This window comes from Poecilia reticulata, chromosome 17 (assembly GCF_904066995.2).
Source record: "Poecilia reticulata chromosome 17, P_reticulata-male-v2, whole genome shotgun sequence".
Lineage (NCBI taxonomy): Eukaryota > Metazoa > Chordata > Actinopteri > Cyprinodontiformes > Poeciliidae > Poecilia > Poecilia reticulata.
Genome location: NC_088846.1, coordinates 6428337 through 6448087, shown reverse-complemented (window position 1 = coordinate 6448087; position 19751 = coordinate 6428337). Strand labels below are relative to the sequence as shown.

At 40.4% G+C, this 19751-nt stretch overlaps 1 protein-coding gene across 1 annotated transcript; it reads right to left on the bottom strand.

Moving 5' to 3' along the window:
• Positions 1-1713: 1713 nt before the first annotated feature.
• LOC103478976 (phospholipid phosphatase 3-like) lies at positions 1714-18510 on the bottom strand. The gene is made up of 6 exons (XM_081598299.1): positions 18249-18510; positions 11964-12118; positions 6178-6458; positions 6019-6076; positions 5754-5930; positions 1714-4375 (listed from the first exon to the last, which is right to left on the bottom strand). The coding sequence occupies exons 1-6, from the start codon at positions 18367-18369 to the stop codon at positions 4247-4249; spliced, it is 921 nt and encodes a 306-aa protein (XP_081454425.1). The 5' UTR covers positions 18370-18510; the 3' UTR covers positions 1714-4246.
• Positions 18511-19751: the final 1241 nt, after the last annotated feature.

Here is a 19751-nt window from a genome sequence, read left to right as displayed (position 1 = left end):
AGTATATCTGTTTCACAATAAATGCTGCCAAGTTTTTGTTAGTGGCTCATATGAAGAGAGTTCATACACGTGTTCTCTGGTTAGACTGGAAAAAAACACACAAAAAAACAATATTGGGTTCTGGGGTTAAATCATCATTCAGACTTTTGTCTGATGGATAGATCAAAGAATGCCACTGTCTTTTTTTCAGAACACCGGCCAAGCCTTTTTTGGGCTCTACATATTTTAAAGTTAAACCATTAGATAAATATGAATGTTTCATTTGTTCCAATTTACATTTCTGGTAACTTACTTGCTTGTTTCTTTTGTTCTCACCACTGTTTGGCCCCAGCAGGTGATTGGCCGGCCCAGCACTTCCTGTTAAATATGTATATGACGTCACTGGCTACATCACTTGGTACAACCAAATGGAGGTTTTCTTTTTTCTATTGTATTGTTTGTTTTTCTTGAAGTAACCTTTTGCCGTTTCCCTGTATTAAATGTTTTATTTCGCAGACCATTTAGTTCTGTAGATGAGTTTGTGAGTTACAATCTCGTTCCTGCTTCTCTGTTTAGATTTTGTTGTGCAGTTTGACCTGTTTTCTCCTGGTATTGTCTAATGAAGTGCAGGTGTGTTGTGACAAGTACAGAAAAGCCTTAATAAATTCAACCTTATGCACCTTTATTTTATCCTATTAAAATACAGTGGATCCCCGGGTAATTTGCAAGGGTTAGGGACCACAGCTACCTGTGAATAGCTAAAATCCTCAAATACTTGACACCCCTTTTAAAATCGCTTTAATGATTTTATTTTAATAGTTGACACACCAAATATACTTTAATGTTCATTAATATGCCCAGTGGAAACCGTTTTAGCACTACAGCAGAAGATAATGTCTACGGTTTTCCTTATCCTCACTCTTCAGGATGTGACCAATGAAACGCCAAAGACAATGAATGGCGCTCCTGGATTGGCTGCCTTGTAAACACCAGCCAATAGCATGTCAAGTAGCACCGTACCTACATATGTCAGCTTCCTAAATTGTATTTTTTCTGTTGTATATTTTAGATATGTTGTACAAACAAAATACGCAAATGTTCACAAAAAAATCTGCGAATACTTCACCGTCATTAGGCAGGAGTCAACTCTGTTACTCAGGTGGCGTGTTTGTAGTTCAACTCTCTTGTTAAAAGATTATGTCTGTCATGTCAGAGATGGATGTATTAAAGGCTCTGGACAGATCTGTAGGCAAAACACACTCCAGCTAAAACAAAAGTTTTCCACCTAAAACACACTTTCACATTTTATTAAGCTAATCAGCTCTATTGTTAGCTATTTGCCTGAGTTTCTAACAACAGTTAGCTTAAGATAGTGTACGTGTGTGTGCGTGTACACTCTGAGCAGTATGATTCAACCTATGGATATTCTGTTCTACGTTTTATGGACACAAGGAGGTCTAAATGGATAATCCAGGGCCTTAAACACAATTGTACAGCTTCTAAGCATGTCCACATGTTAGCATAGCCTGGCACAGTGGAATAGGTTCTGTGTGGACTTTATATTATTCCAGAGGGGCGATGCAGAGCAGGGTTAAAACCTGGAATGTTCACTATTTCCCCACAGGAAGAGGCTCGTGGAAGTCTACCGCTGCCCCACGCCCAAAATCTCCTCATCACACGCAAAGTTGGCTGCCTGCTTAAATATAACACAAAAACCACAAAGAAACCTTCAACTTCATTTTCCTTTTGTATTTTTATTAAAGACATCCTTTCTTTAATACAGTTTTATGGTATAAAATTTCACATTACAAAAATATTAAAAGGCTTTTTTTTTTTTTCGTTTTTTTTTTATGACAAAACAGAAAAAAAAAAAAAAAACAACCGAAGGAGCCTGGTTTTGACCCACTTCGTTCTCATTTTTAATACAAGTTAATATTCACTTCACTGGACGCTGTTTGCCTCACACAGAAGCACGTTCTACATTTACACAGGTCTCAACACAGAGTCATAGTGGGCGTTTCTGCAGGACACAAACAGGACACACTTTGCAGCAATTTACAACACGTAGTGGTACAGTGAACTTTCTGAGGCAGTCTTAGTTATTTATAAGCGAGTCTGGATATTTTAAGGCACTGGCTTCCTATATATGTTTCACAATGGAGTCATGCAAGCAAACTGCAGGTATTACATCAGGTTTATGTCATCTAGAGATTCGCAGATCAGAGTTCTGTTGTCAATCTAACATTTTGTAGATTGTATCTATGGTTCTAAAATATATTAGTTAAAAACGGCTAAAATGTGCAGTTCCTATGGTTAAAAGTTATAATAGCAGCCTATATCTAGTAATATCAGTTTAAGTTGATTCTGATTTGTCACTTAAACTGTTTTTAATAAAGAATTCCTGCTGTCAGGTTCATTTAATTATTTTTAAATGAACCATTTTACTTGGATTGGAGGCGACGTCACTCTGTGTGAGAAAGGGGTCACAGTAAAACAGGAAGAAAATAATAGAGTTAATACTGAGTTGTTCTTGGCATCATAGATATTACACTGGTTAGTATGATTAGAGTAGTTGGTATACTTGAAAAAGTCCAGAAGTATTAATGCCAAAAGGAGTCCAGAGCAGCTAGCATCCCTCCACAGTAAATACAGCTAACCTTTAAATAGCTTCTTAAGCTTTGGTTCTTCTTCTGACTCGAGGTTAAAACATGTCACTGATACCAAACACCGCTAGATCCATATAACAATGTCCATGTTGAAGCTTGTCCCAGGCTAACTGTATAACCTGTTAGCCTTCATTACAGTGCGATGCCTGACTTTTTGAGTCTCCAGCTGGTCAGTCACAGGTCAGCCCATCTCTACTGACATCTCAATTATGTGATTTTACAACATAAGCTACTATAAGTATTATGCTTTTTATAACCGTATTGCAGAGATTACCATAAAATTACAATGGTTAGCATGATTAGAGTAGTTAGCATACTTGGAAAAACTCGCATATGTTCAGAAGTGTTGGGAGTCCAGCCTGAATGAGCAGCTAGCATCCCTCCATTGCAAATACAGCTAACCTTAGCTTCTTGAACTTTTGGTTCTTCTCTCGGCTTGTTTTAAAACATTTCACTGATACTGAACAGGGCTAGCTTTGAATAACGTCGATATCAAAGATTCACATGCTAAACATGGTATTAGCCTCTGTTATGGTGCATTCACTGGTTGGAAAGGACTAGATTTCTGAGTTTCCAACTGGCCAGTCACTGGTCAGTGCATCTGTACTGGCAACACATTCATACATAGCTACGTAGCCATAAGTGTTTTAGGAAACCAATGATAAGTATCGGGTAAATGTAATCAAATTGTATCATTCATTCAGGTGCCTCTTCTCTGCCACACTTTTAGGCGATGAATACTGAAATATATGACCCAACATTAAAACACTAAGCCATCTTAAGACACACACACATACGCGCGCACACACACACTCTGACCCAACACGTGAACACTCGTCTGGCACATATATGTCATTTCATTAAACGGCTCAGTGGGGGCCCATCCATGCCAGCAGAATGAGGCCCACATCTAAAGCCCACCCACATCGTCACTGTATTTTCCACATAACTGTAACGTCTGAGGGAACACTGAACTACACACAGAGTGAAGCTTTCCAAAAGCTTCTCAAAAACGTCGTTCAAAGAGGTGACGAACAATACCAAAGGAAAATAGTGCTTTAAAAGTCACGCATGCAATGTCTTGTAATAAACTAAAACAATATCCTTCCTGAAATAGAGGAATTTGTTGTTGTTTTTTTTTTATTCTGTCCAAATATGAGTCACACAGTGAGGAGCAGGGCTATGAGTGGAGCTCCCATGCCAGAGAAACAAAACGCAGAAAAGCCGCACACAGCTTTGTTAGCAGCTGCCATTCGTAGGTTTTTGCTTGGTTTCCGGACTTTTGATCAGAAAAAACCCCAAAAAGTTCTTCATAACAGAAAAGAAGGTCAAATACTCCTTGTGTAACATAAAAAAAACAAAAAGCTCATCTCACCTCCCTACACATTCACATGTCTTGTGAGATTTTGGGAAAAACTTAAAAAAAAAAAAAAAAAGTTATTCAGAAAGCAAAACTTTCTTTAACCGTTTTTTGTGGTTCACTTCTGCACTTTCCAGAGTGTCCATTTTATTCAGTAAGAACAAGTGGCTGAAGAAATATAATAATAAAAAAGGCAAAGTTCTGCTAATTTCTTGCTTGCAGTCGGTTTTAAGCCTCGTTTCTACACCATGGTGAGAGGGTTGCCCTGCTCCCGGATGTCTGCTGGAGGAAGGCAATCTTTCTTCACCGGCATTTGGGTCACAGAGCACAATCTTCTTTTGTCCCGAAGCAAATTGGACGCATAGAAAACCTGCCAGGCAGAAAGAGAGGGAATTCTTTTAAAGGTTTGCAGTTGGTCAGAAAAAAAATAAAGACTTTCTACTCTTTGTCTTGGCCTAAAAATATAAATATAACTTCCTGCCTAGCCACATTTATTTATGTGGCTAAGCACATAAATAAATGTGCCTTTTAAATAAATATTTTTTTAAAAATATTTATTTAAAAAAATAAATATTTTTATTTATTTAAGTAAATAAAAATAAAATTTTTATTTACTTAAAAATTTTATAATGGCACTTTTAATGATTGTGACTAGTTATTCACTCCTAATACCTTATCTGTAATCCTGTTTGGTTTACAATTTGATGTGGATGTCTTGGACAATTTAGAACACACACACACACACACGCACACGCACACACACACACACACACACACACACACACACACACACAAATGTTGTTCATGATTTTCGATATTCAGTTTTGATCTTGTTAAAACCTTTGCTAACTTTTGTACATCTACCAATAGACATACGACAAAAAAAACCTAACAAATATCCTCAGCATTGGTGATGTTTAAACTAGCGCTTCAAACACGCAATACTTGCTGCAGTCCTCCTCCTAAACAGTAGGTGTCTCTACTGAGAAAACAGTGCTACTACTCAGCACATGTGGTCTCAGAAAAAGTACTACAGGAAGTCAATTCTGAATTTCCAAATTTAGCTACGTACTTTTAACGTCTTCATCCTTTTGAGCTGGTTTTTGAAGTCAAAAACAAAAGATGCGAGGCTTAAAGGATCGTTTTGTAACAGCACTCAAAGTCTTTAGCTAACTGTAGCTACGTCTTGATACGACTTTACTGTTTGTTGCTACCCTCTAAAAGTCCTAGAAAATAATTATAATAACTATTTTTGGTTATTTACATATACAGGTAACAAAAATGACACAGTGCTGAAAAAAACCCACACCTTGTGCAGAAGTAAACAATATTTAAATTCCTGTCAATGGCACAAACGCAAAGTGTAAACCGAAAAGTGTAGGCAGAAGCACAAACTTATTATACCTTCACTTTTGTATACATAAAACATCAGCAAAATCATAGCAGCAAAATCTTTCCTGTATATTTTTCTAAAACACAACTCCAGGGAATTTCAGATAAGTCTGTAGACCTATAAAAGAAAACATAATCAAACCTTATTTTATTTAAACTGTTTTTATACGTTTTTTTTTTTTTTAGGTCAATTTGTTTCTTTAATTTCTAACCACTTCTTTATGCTGTTCTGAACTGTACAGAAATAAAAAAAATCTTAAGGTTTGCAATGTAAGAAATATTTCATTAGATAAAAATGAAATATTTTATCTGCTGTTATAATTTGGATATCTTTATAGAAAAGTGTGACGACTTACAATGAAGATGGCCACCAGGGCGCCCTGAAAGAACCCGGCCAGGATGTCGGTGGGGTGGTGCTTGTGGTCGGACACCCGGGTCAGGCCAGTGTAGAAGGACATCATGACGAGGGTAAACTGGATCAATGGGCGCAGCAGGCGGGCTCCTTTCCAAGTTAAGCGAGACTGCAGGTAAAACTGTAGACCAAAGGAAGTTTTTTTAAATTTTTTAATTTAAGTTATTAAAGAACAGAACGAGTAAAAGGACAAACATCTAGAAACTCACCACTAGGTAGAGCATGGTGTACATGGAGAACGAAGCGTGTCCAGAGAAGAATGACTTCCTGAGGAGAACGTTCATCAGTTAGCATCGTAGCGCTTAACAAATGTCCAAACCAATGGCATTTGCTTGTGGGTGACTGAGCCATGGGTTAGCACACCATACCTAGCCTCTCGGACGTCGCTCTCTGGCCCTTGACACTTATACTCCGTGATGTAGCCCAGGGAGCAGTTGATGGTGGAGAAGTCAGGCTTGCACACGTCAATAAAGTTTGGCCGCAGGCGGCCTATCGACACCTTGGCGATGTCGGTGAAGAACAGGTTGATGCCACACCCAAAGCCGAACATCCCGATCTGTTTGTAGAAAGCAGCCAAGTAGGGGTTCCTGACAAACGACTTGGTTCCCTCGCTCAGAAAGAAGATCCTGAAGCTTTCACCTATTATCATCTGAGAGGAGAGAGAGGAAGCGGATGTCGGTGAAACGGCCTTTTTGAAGTTATCGCGAGCTACTGAAGAACGAAGGACATTCCACTCTTTGCTTTTTTGCCTCTTTGTTGTTTCATAGCTTTGTTGGTTTCCTACTAGACTTTTTTGGGGTTCAAAATGGAGAACATTTTAAACCAACTCTGCATTAACTCAGACCTGGCAGGTGTATGTTTCATACCTGCTTTGTTAACAATTTAAAGTCATTTTGTATAATCTGCTCAAAGGGTATTGTAAAGAAATCTGGACATATTGGTACTAATTTGTCATATATCATCAGATTGAACCAGCCTAAACATTAATTAGAACCTAAACTAATTACTGACTGGTAATTGAGACAAGCCTTGGGGTTTGCTTGAGTATCAATTATCTATTTTAATTTGTCAGCACTTTATGTAGGTCTTTGATAGACTGCAACGAAGTACTGAGCTTTCTATACATTAGGGCTGCCAATTTGCTGATTGTCTTTACTCCGTTATACTCTTCCTCTGAGCGAAAACAATGAAAGAACCCCCATTGAACATTGACCATTGCAGGGAACAATCAAGAGGAGATGAATATTCATGACTCTAAGCAGCTGTCCGAGCTCAAAAGTGCCTTTCCTGCCCCCTAACCTCATCTTCCTCTGTTGTCTTCAAGCTGTTTACAATTGAAGCTGTGGAGGAGTGAGAGACAGATGGGGGTGGTGGGAGGTCAGAAGGTACAGAATGACAAGAAGGGAGGATGGAATGGCAAAGAAGATATGCTAATACGATTGAAGGAACAATAAGTGTTGCAAGTAAGGGAGGAGAGGCAGAAAAGTGAGAAAAGGAATGAGGAGGAGAGTAGGGTTGGGGGGAGTCACTGCTGGTTCTAATCAAGGAAATGCTGAGCTAGGCGACGTGTCTGATTGGCGGCGGCCAGATTCCACCAGGCGCATGTTTGTTTTTCCCCCCGCACAGGCGGTCTTTCTGAAAAAGCGGACGTCTAGCTGTTTTCACGTTAGCATCTCGAATTTATCGCGCATTCTTCCGAGGAGGGGCTGGGGGGGAGGGGGGTCAGTGAGCCTCGCTCTGGAAAACACTGGAGATTTAACAAGCAGATAAAAAAGAAAAAGTGTTGTTTCCACCACACAGGCCTTTAGAGCCAGATGCAGCTACCCCAGCTGGAGGAAAGACAACACATCTGGTTCCTCTTGTGCAGAAGGTTTTCACTGAGCGAACAGATGAATCGAGTTGCTTGGTAATGAACACGCAGCGCCTCGAGAAAGCCGTCACGCACCTTGAACTTCTTTCCACATTTGGTCACACGAAATTTGTTGGGTTTTATTGGGAGTTTAAGTCTACTTGGGAGGAAATGGGAGTCTAATTGTGTCTAATTTAAATCAGTATAAATCCGGTCGTTCTGCAAAGGTCTAAAGAACACCGGCGGACAGGGATATGGCTGTGATGTTTAAAACAGAGATAGGTTATAAAAGACAATATTTTAGTGGGTAACTCTGGAGGAGCGGCAAAGATCCACAGAATATTCAGGAGACTGTTGACTGGACAACTGTTATTTGCCCACTTCCTGTACGGATGAGTGGCTTTCCTTCCAAAAGGAAACAGAAGCTGGTCAGAGTTGACGGAGAGATGGTTTGAGAGAGAAGGCCATTTGGCGTCTGCAACATGGCGACGATGTGAAAATCTTACCGTAACAGAGAGGAAAAAAAAAAAGAAGCTGATTTGCTCTTTGGATAAAGTTTCAAAAGTGACAGCATATTGTTTCTACTTTCACCCTGACAGAGGCCAGCATAAATTACATGAACTACAAAAAGGTCACGACCTCTCGGTTTCCCCCCAGCTCTCCGTCTCTGAGCAATGAAGCACTAAATAAGTTTGTTTTTTCTTCTGCTTCATAAAACACAAATGTTGGCCAGAGCTCTCTAGGGGGGGGGCGGGGGGGGTGTTGGAGATGGATCCAAAAGTCATGTATTGCTGGGGGAAAATGAAATATATAGCCATTTTTGTTTTTCCTCACCACAATTCCACCCCAGCAATTATGGTATTTAACCAAACAACCATTGCGTCAACCGTAATTACACAGCCTGCCGGCTCCTTCTCACCCATGTGGCTTTAGGTCTGTGCAGTTCTCTGCTCCTGGGGGGGCAGTAGGAGGTGAAGGGCAGGGTACACAACACGTGCACCTTCACAGTGTCGCTCGGCCGAGGTGAAAACTGGACATATTATGTGAGGTATAACATTTAAGTTTTTAAACGGGCCTTATGTTTTGGGGCTGGGAGCTGCGGGAATCTGTTTGCACACAAACCACCCATCTGTGGTTGTGAATGTATTACTCTGTGGCTACCGAGGTGTTGGGGGAGGAGGGGGGAGTAGTGTTTTGTAAGCACTAACTACACGCTTGGGGAGGCTCCGTCTACTCGGCGCGGTCGCTGCTGAGTTCTTACAAAAGCTGGAGTTTAATTTCGGTTTCCATGGAGCGGCTGAGTCCTGAAGTACGAGTTGTTGTCTTTAGACGGAAAAAAAAAACTTGTCTTGTAATTTTCTTCTTTATTGCTGTATCTGTCAAAAGCAGCCTGGTGAGAGACGCTTGAACAAAACTGCACGAGTTCCAACAGTAATGAGTTTAATTACCAGACTCTGGGTTGAAGATGCTCAGCTTTCTCTCAGTAGAGTCCTCCAAACTACTCCAAACTTCACTTTACTGTGAAAGTCCTAATCACTTTAGTCATCTTGCTTCCTCTAGGGAAAACTCGGGTGAGAGTGTTGTCGGTTCGTTCTCATCTGGAATGCTCTGGAGGCAGCGGCTCTGGCTGATGGCCCAGGTGTGGAGAAGAGTCGCATCATTCAGGATAATCTGAGTTTGTTCCCTCGAAGCCCCGAAACGGGAGATAAAAGTTCCAAAACGTTGTTTGAAGCAAGCATGTTTATGCCTGTGTTATTAGCAGCCCTTCATCTAGAAGTGTTCAAAAACTTGCATAAATGGTACTTTTCTTTTGTTTTAAAAAGTATTTGTTTGTAATAATCCCCAAATCATTGGATAGTTTTAGCAAGTGCTTCTATCCATTCGCTGATTTTATGAAGATCAACAAAAGTGTCTTACCAACAGCTTGTTCTCTTGTCCTTCTCATTTTCAAGGATAGCCAAGGGAAGCCTATTCCCATCATCTTTATGTATTGGAGTATCAATACATCATTGATTACTCATTAAAATATCTTTGACACTTTAAAACCTAAAGAGAAGGACACAAATTGAAATGTTTTACAGTTTAATTGGTGCCAATAATTGTGGAACCGGTAATATCTGGTAAAATAAAAATAAATTTGATGCTTTTACATTTGTTGGAATATTTTATTTTCATTGTGATAAAAAAATTGCTTTTACTACGTTCCTGAAAAAACTATGGATTGAGCTGCAGGTACGCTTTGAGGCAAACATGAGCAGCTGTAGCTGATTGGACAGATTGCATATATGTTTAAATCATTGTTGTAGACAGAAAACATGAAATAGCATAAACCGCAAACAGGAATAATAATAAAAAGATTAGCATGAGAATTCACACGGCTACCACAGGTGCTGCTAGTACTTGTGAGCGGCGCTGAAACCCGAGGAGTGAAGATGACATTAGTGATGAGAGTGAGGTGACTTACAGAGAGGATGCTGATTAGAATGCCTGTCGCGCTAAGCAGAGTGTCGCTAACGATCTCTCTGCTTTTGGCCGGGTACCTGATGGATTCATCGTCGCAGTAAAACCCTCTACGGTACGGCTGAACAGCCGTACCCTTTCTTGGTACGGAAAGGCCTGCCTTTCCGTACCAAGAAAGGCAGGCCGGCTAGCGTGTAGAGGGCCAGTGAGTGGCACAGAGATGACGGAGAGGAGGTAGGGACGGGATGGGAATGGAGTGGAAGAGAAGGGAAGGGAAGCAAATGGGGAAGACGGAAGAGGTGGATGGGTGGGTGGTGGGTGAGAGAGAGCGAGATGGAGGTGCTAGGTTAATGACACGCAAATCACAGAGGCAGTGGTGGCAAGCAGGGATGACAAGAGAACAGCCGGAGCTGGCTCAGTTCGTTCTGTGGCTGTTATCTGTGACTAATAAAGTAATGACTGCTAATTGGCCAGTTGTTTACCGAAGGATCCGACTCGGGGTCATGATTCAGCCTGTCAACTGAAGATCGAGGATGCTTTACCTTACAGCTGTTTTTGTTTTCTGCAAGGAATCGTTCTGTTGAGCCGAATGTTTCTGAGAAGCTCTCATTTTATAAGGGACATTTGACAAATAAGCTGCAAATTTGAGCGTGTGGTTTTGCCTCGGGACTGAATTTGAACGTCTGTTACTCTAATTATAATAAGCAGCAAGTTGTCCAAGTTGGGCTCAGAAATTGCCTCATAAAAGTAAAAAAATAACCCCTAATGGTATGGATGAGTTTGAATCAGTGGGAATCCATCTGCTTAGTAAAAACATTTAGTGAAATTGCTTTAAGATGCACATATCCTTATTTAATTGTAGAAAATTAAATTGCATGGAGAAAATTCCATTATCGTAGGATCCAAAGTTGTGCAATTTAAGCTTGACAGCTTGTTTTAGCTGTTTTAGACCCTTATAGCAAGAAGGGAAGTGGCTCTAGAGTTAAAAACTTAAGGAGTCACATCATGAACACTTTACTGACTCAGCATTTTGAGTAGGCAGAAAAAAAAGAATGGGAAGTGCTATTAAACATTTGTTAGCAAGGCCGGAATACCCAAGTGGCTAACGGTTAGCTGCTAACAACACTAGTTGGTGTTGGCTTCTCTGGTTCAAAACCTTAGTCCTACACAAAATTCTTTAAAACACAATTTGAGATTTATAAAAATGTTTTTTTGGAATTAGCCACATTCTAAAGAATTAGCTAAAATTTCTGTAGTAAATTAGCCAAATTCTAAAAAAGGAATTGGCTAACCATAACGGACTCAAATACAACGGTACAGTAGATTATTCTGCACTGATTAGACTCTTTGAAACACATTTTGTTGGCCGTCAAACCTTCACTCTGTTGGTAAAAATAAAAATACTTTGTCTCATTTCATGACCCTAATATGAGGATTTATCATTTCTCTCATTTTTTAACAAATTCTCTTCATGTAGGACTGTAATTTGAATGTCTTAGATATAAAAAATATTGGTAGGGAAAGCAAAAAAAAAATTATTTCAATTTGGGACAATTCATATTTTTAGATATTTTTCTTCATGAATAAACAGCCGATTTTGTATGCGTTTGGTAAAATGAATGTACACTGAAGACCAGGATTTGAATCAAACAGTGGAAACTGGTGGACAAGTAATGTGCTGCATACATGATTTGCAGTCAATGGGACATAACCACCGCGTGTGACTCAGAGCCTGTGGAAGCCATCAAATGAGTGCGTGATGTGAAAAATCCAGCCACTGGCGAACTGAGCGCGCTCCGACAGGCTTCCCCCTCACCCTCCTGCTTTTACCACACCAGGACTTACAGAGAACAGGGGCAGACAGATGCTCGTAGCTATCAGAATAGAAGTGGGCACCGTGCTGTTCTTATAGGGAAATCTGATGCTCTCGTCGTCACAGAAGAACCCCCTCCGGTAAGGCGGCCAGAAAGACTTTTCCAAAAGTATGCCCACAAGAATCACTGCATAGTTGGACAGATACATGAGTGCAAGGTGAGGCAGGTTTTTTCAGAACATATTTATAATATATATATTTATATAAACGCTTAACTTGGGAGAGAAAATACAAACCGCTTTCAGGAGCTCCGAGGACAGCATCTTCATAAGTTTAACTGAACACCATTGCAATTAAAATAAGAAAATTCCACAGAATATTAAGATCAAAACTATTTATTTTGTCCTATTCCATTCATTTCAATGAGAGCGCAGTGAAAATGCTGAAGTACCAGTTTTTCCAAAACTCTGTGGAGGAAAGCAGTAGAAAAGATTTTCCTTCAAGCATAGTATTGGACAAATTGAAATTATGAAAAGTTTGTGATTAATGGAAACGAATCAAAAAAAAAAAAAATTAATCCTGAGCTAGGATGAGGTGGATCAAAATCTATTCAACCCGAGTCGTTGAATAGATTCAACGACTCGGGTTGAATCTACATCAGCCAGACTACAACTGGCTGATGTAGTAACATCAGCCAGATGTTACTACTGGCAAAAACGAAGAGGACAGGAAGTAGTAGGAGGATGATACTGTTTTGGGGGTCAATTTGCAATGCTCCTTTGTAAAGCCACCAAATGCAATTTCCCCAAAATGTCACTTACATAGCCATTCCTAAATATAAGATACTAATGTTTGCTCTGACGGTTGATCAATGTAACCATTTACATTCGTCGCTGCCATGGTTTTTAAATGACTTACTGCATTAAAAACCTTTTAAATTTCTTATTTTATGGAAACACCACATTTGTAAATTAGTTTTTTTATATTAGCAGAATACAGAAACATTTAAAATAATTACTAAAGGTAACCTGTTAATTCCACATTTTTGCTTAAATACACGCATGGTTATGAATTAGTGAAACTGTGCAATTTTAACCCATGGCAGTTATCATTCCAGTTTCTAACACCGAACTATGTCAAGTGTTTGCTAAACCGGAAAAGAAAAAAAAACAATCAAAACACCTTGAGTGGCGCTATATTTCCGGTCGCGGCTTTGAGGTAGACCTTAAAAGGGTCTTTTGAAGACGCCTTGTGGGTGTTTGTGTCTGATCGATTTAGTGTCTTTCACCACTTGAAGTAGCGAAAAGATCTGTTCTTATCTGCTGACAACAAACAGACTGGATGTAACTTAGCCAAGAGCCAATATGGACAGCTTATTTCCTCGATCTCAAGAGGCAGCGATGGAGGACTTTGATATCCCGGGGTAACTGAGGTACCCAGGAGAGGCCCTCAAATCTCAAGACAGAACAGGGAAAATATGCTTCCACTGCACTTCAAAGTGACGCTGGGCTTTCAAGTCGACTGCGATCTGCAGATATAAAGAAAAACAAGCAGACTGGCGGTGTTGGGGAGGGTGGCGGGGGCCATTTCTTAGACTGAATGTCAACACATGCTTGACTTGCTGAGCCCCTCAACCTGATATACCCAACCAATTACACACACACACACACACAGCCATACATACACAGAACTGCTAAGTTGTGGTTTTCAAGGTCCAGCTGGGCCGAGTTCAGGTTACAGAGTTCTGGCGCTCTGGGAAATCCAGAATGCCGCTCGGCCTTCCACGTTCAGCAGGGTTCACGTTATTAACTTTCAGCCACTCTTCAAACAAATACCTACACCGGAGCGACATTCCGCTCTGAAGCTGTACCGGAGGAAAAAAAAAAGAAATCGGGCGGGACGTCTTAATGGGCCTGTAGCTGTCAAAACATACCGCGTTTTACAGTGCGCTTACTCCTGAATGTCAAATCCCCCAACGGTTTGGTTTATCCGTCTCTGAAGAGAACAACACAGGAGGCTCTCCAGACTGCTGATATGACGGAGAAAAGACCTCTGCAACCCCTTTAAACCCATTCACTCAGACTCAGACTAACCACAAGCCCAGAGGCGTTCGGAGGGCAGAGATTCAAAGAGAAGAAAGGTCTGGCAAACGCATTGATGAATTCACGAGTCCGTGGCTTTTAAATGAACCTTAAAATGACCAAGCACAGTAGACGACTTCTTGGAAACAGGGTGAAGGGAGGAAGAATGACAAGAAACAGAAGGTCGCAGTCAGATCCTGGGTTACAGGCATTCGGCTGTTTTTGCTTCTCCCTCCTGACTCGGGTGCCATGACCCCTGGCATCCGCCTGACACTGCAGCATCAGCAATGAGCACGGCGTCCTGGGATTTTCCCCTCCTGCCCGCTTCAGTCGAGCCCGCATGAAACATCAGAGGGCGGTGGTGAGAGCCGGTCGCGCCAACGTCAACACCTGTCAGCAGGTGTGGGCAGGTTTTCCGGCATTAGCTCGACGTCTAAGACAACACTAGCAAGACAAAATGCTGAGAAGGTGGATTTAAAACGGCAAAGAAAAAGTTGAGTCCTTCATATCAGCATGGGTTGTTCTCTGACAAGTTTGGTTCGTTCAACCAGGAGCCCGACTTAGTCATGGTTCAACAACCAGATCAACGTACAAATAATTACAAATTCAGCTGTGTAGAAAAAAATTTTATTTCAGAAAACGGAGCATTTTCAAGGATGTGCCTATCTGACTTTTTGTGGCTTACACAGATTTCCAATTTGTCTTGAGCTCAGACTCGCCAATTCTGATTTTGACCAATTTAGACTACTACTTTGTAATGTTAGTGGTAGTTTTGAAACCGAGTAAAAATAAATGAATTCATGAATCCAAACAATGGAAAATTTGGAGAGCGTTTTATTTGTTTAGATGCATTTAATGAGTAGAGAATTAAAAGATGGCAACTCACTGTGATTTTTAAAGGTAACCATTTAAAATTACAATTGGAAAGTTAGCATGTCTGCTGAGCCCCACTAATTAACAAGTAAATACAAGCTTGTCTGAGTTGGGTTCCTCTATAACCCCCATTCAGATTATCCTTTTGTTCAGAGATCTACATGTTTTTGGCATCAACTAAAATGTCCAGATAAAACGTGACGGTTTGAAGAAGACCAACCAATAATTTATACGCCACAGTATAGTCATTAACCCGGAGCCACTGTGACCTGAAAGCAATTTGTTTTTGTTTAAAGGACTGGATGCATTTAGGTAGCTGGGGGTGAGTATTGTGATGCAAAGTTCAGAGCTGTCTTATGCTGATGAATGCTACGATTAGTAAGCCACGCCCCTTTTGTTCTGCAACCGCAGCTTCATGCTATGAAAGTCCTCAAAGCCTGACATCTCAGAAATTCTTTATCATACCCAGCTATAATTAATATTCTACATTTTAAGCATCAGCAGGTGTAACTGTTGGTTTTCTGCAAGTTAAATAAAAAAAAGCAAGTTAATCATGTTAAACATTTCTATTTTGTCTTCAGGTATGTTTCTCTTGGCCCAAACCTAGTCTCAACATAAAACAATCAAATGATGAGGGGTGTTGATGGGTTCTTCAGTGCCTCACAAGGTTCTTATGTCGTCTGTGGAAAATGCTCAACATGTGCTGGAGGCATTCAGCGAAACACCAAGATGTGACTGTAAAAACAAACATTTTCCACTTGATTGCTTGCAGTCTGCGGTGGAGTGCGTGAACATGTCTGAGCCCTACGTGCGCGCACACACACGCACACAAACGTATACATACACACAATGATGTGGCTGTTTTGAAACTTTCAGCTGTGCCTTCAAATAACCAGTTGTACCACAGCTGAGTCTGAGGTAAAACTTCGCTCATGTTTCCACAGCGTTACGGGGAAACAAGACGAGCCAAACGAGCTTGATGGATAGAAATCACATAGATAGAAAGGTCACCTGCTGGTGACATTTTTCCAACGTACAAGTTGAACAAATTTTGTTTGTTCAGGTGTACAATGAGAGACGTTTTAGTCAGCTACATGGTGTGTTCCTCAAGTGACGGTTCTGAGTTGTCTGGTTAGAACCAGACTGTGTAAAAAAAAAATTGAATTTGCAAACTAACCTTTCAAGATCTTTCTCAAATGACAAACTTCATAAATGTTTAATGGTATGAGTATCTTTGCTTGCATGTTTGGCTTATGGGCCATCCACTTGAACGCCATTAGAAGATTAATTGGGAAACACTATATCCACCTTCCGCAGTCTAATGTAAACAGAAATGTTTTCACGTCAGATCCGAGTCAGGATGACATTTTCCCATCAGAAAACTTTCATCTTTACTGATCTACACAGAGGCGGGGAGCTGGAACGCCATAAAACAACCAAATAACGTCCTTGGAGGCAGGAGTAACTGCGCCGTGAGCGGACCAAGGAGATTGCTAGTTGTGGCCCACAGTTTCCTACTTGCGGTCAGACTCTTTAACCCGACATCTTTAGACAGAAACACACTGCTGGTTTGTTGACAAGTTTCTCTCTGTGATGTTTATGGAACAAATGATGGAGATTTACCCTCCACAGAGATAAAAACTAGCCTGACTCTAAACATAGCACATGACAAAAAATTAAAAAATGTATTTAAAATTTTTCTACAGGATTGTAAAACAGTCAGTGGATTTGCCAGGAAGATGGAACAGCGTTATTTTTAACATCTGGCTTGCAACTGTGGCTTCACTCTGACATTTCAACACATTATGGACATATGGTTACATCAAGCATCAATTAGTATGAAGGACGAGGTAAATCATTTTAGTTTCTAAAATATTTCAGCATCAAAAACTAAATCTACCAGCAGCTGTTGTGAGATTTTTAACACCCACATTGGTCTGGTAAATAACCACTTAAGCCAGACGCACAGCGTAAAGTTCAGCAGATGTTCACATCTGAAGCATTCCTGTTGCTGTGAGGAATTTGAGCCATTCTGGGAAAAAAAAAATTTAAGTAAAAAATAAAAAACAGAGGTTCGTATGGTTACAGGTGTGGGTGGAGAGGGACGAAATGCTGGAACAGTTCATTAGTGGGTTTCCTCTAAGCCAACCCATTTTCTGGGACCAAGGAGAAACAGAACACAAGGAATTCATGTAATATTTGGAAAAGATAAAAACATTATTTTGTGGGTTAAAATGGAGCTTCCGAGTCTGACTGGAGTTTGGTTTTAATTTGTAGCTGCTTCAAGACCCACAATTATGCACCAATCATAACTCTTATTGGAGTTTACAATTGGAACTTAAAATCAGCCATTACAATATATTAAAGTAAAATACTTAAAAGTCAAACATGTGATGGCTGAATCACATGTATTTCCCATTATTTATATACTATCGCTTGTAAACGTGTTCTTTTAAAATAAAATTATCCAGGATGGTCAATTAAATCCCTGTTGTTGGAAAAGATTTAAGAAGTTTCTCTTTACTTCTGAGGTTGAGAAAGGCAGAGAAATAAAAACTCAGCTGAACAATTCAACAATATTGGACTCCATTACCCAGTCTGTTGTATGACTTGTCAAATAATGTGCGCTTAATTAAGCGGGTTTGACTGGGGGACATTAAGCCGTCATATTTCATTAGGGTCGACTGACCAAAATGGGAACCAGAAGTGAAGTAAATTGAAATGAAGCCTGTAATCTTCATAAAATTTGATTGAACCGAATGAGATTCTAGCTCTGTAAACACTAAGTTTGAAAACTGTAAACAGCTGCCAAGTAGGGCGAGGCAATAAATCAAATATATGTGATGGTAGACATGTGATAAATATCAACATAATATGCGTTACATATATTCAGTAATTTCACTGAACTCTGAATTAGAACTGAACAGCATTCTGGGAATCTATACAGCAGCTAAACAAGGTTGGCGAGGTCAACTAACTGTGTCTTTGGTTACCTAGCAACAACCTGTTGAATAGCAGCAACGGTTTCAGGTAACTCCTTAAAAATAGAAATTAAAAAAATACAGAGTGAAAGAAGAAAATGAGTACAACAGCTGGAAATTAAATCGGAAACGTCATCTCACCAATTTGGCAGCATTAAAATAAAACGTTAATTACCGATATCGACTGATAAGAAGCACTTGTTCTCGTGAGACATTTTTCAGCCATAATCAGCCAATAAGTTTGCTTGAATCGACATTCAATAGTTGATGTTAAAATCATAACACGTAGTGCTTTTAAACTTTCATTATATTACACGGTCACATGACACTTCGTAATATCACACGTTGTATATAAACAGTAGTATATGCGAGCTGTGGTTACCTATGGAGAAGCAGAAGAGATCCACAGCGACCAGCAGCTTTCTCCGGCCGCGGTTGGTGCAGATATTGCTGCCCAGTGAACTCTTCGTGTCGGCTGCCATGATCTTCACACAGCGTTGCATTTAAAACCCTTTATCTATGCGATTCTATTCGAAAGGAGGAATCCGGTTGTTGCTTTTCAAAGATCGTCTCTAGCCGTTCGGCATGAGTCAGTTGGGCTCGCGCGCTGGGTTCTCCTCTCACTTTTCAGTACTTTTCCCCCCCGCCCGACTTTCTACGACTACAGTTCGGCGCTTTCTTCTGTTCTCACCATCCTTTCTTCTCTTCCTTTTGGCTGTTTCAAGTCTGACAGACTCCCACTTAAACCACGCCCCTATTCAACTCTTCCCCCACGCCCCGTTTTCACCAATTAATACCATATGGATATTTTCCTCCGCGCGGACTTTCCCCCCCTCCCCCCACACACCCGACTTGCTTAAGGATGCAGGAGTCAACACAGCAGCATCCAGAGGGGATTTCACAGAGCGCAGTCAGTCAAAAGATGGATTTCGCTTTCGTTTGTCCAGATTTCAATAAAGTGGAGGGCTTGGTATTTGTTTAGGCCAGTGATGTTGCAGTTTTCCCCCACACTTTTGAATAAGTCTTGAATGGGATTCCCCCCCCTTCTAAAATCCCGGTCAGTTAAGTTGTTTCAAAATGAGTCAGCTAAACGGGAAATGTAAGGAGTGCAATTGAGAAGAATCAATGGGATTTATTTTATGCAACATGGAAAAAAATTGAGAACAATCTCATAACCACTGTCAGAACGTTAAGCAATCACAAATAACCTTTTATTTCTGCCCAAATCCAGTGCAATCATCAACCGTGTGCGTCAGCATCAACTTTTTAGAGTGCATTTAAAGAAAATAAGTGTTCAAACCATTGTGAAATTATAATCCTAGTAAAGATAAATCAAACAAATTGTTTTTCCCAATTAGTACACACTACGGCCTCCATCTTGATCAGAGGGTATCGGCATATAGAGGAGGAGGGGGAAGCAGCTCCATCTCTGTGAAGTCAATCTCCTGTTCCCTGTCACAATAAATTAAAAACAAAGAAAGATGCTTTAAGTACAGTTTAGGGAAGATTCTTTATGGGGAATGAAAAATCCTGAGTGCTTCACTACTATAAACAATGTTCAAAGAGATTCCAGTTTCTCCCTCTGACTAGACGGAACCAACACTTACGGATACGGAGGCTCCTCAACCACGCACAAGAAACCTAGATAAAAACAAGAATGATACGCAAGTCACATCAACTTTGAACTGCCGGTCTGTAAAACATGCAACACCCTCTCGTCTACAAGTCACGGGAGATAAAACGCTCCCCGCCGAACTGTTTTCCATCACACGTTAAAAAAAAAAAAAAAAAAAAAGTCTCCAAGTTGTGTTTAGACTGCAGAGGACCCTAGGTGATGTGTGTGTGAGTGCCCTCGTTTTAGCTTCACCGTTATCAGTGTAAGGGA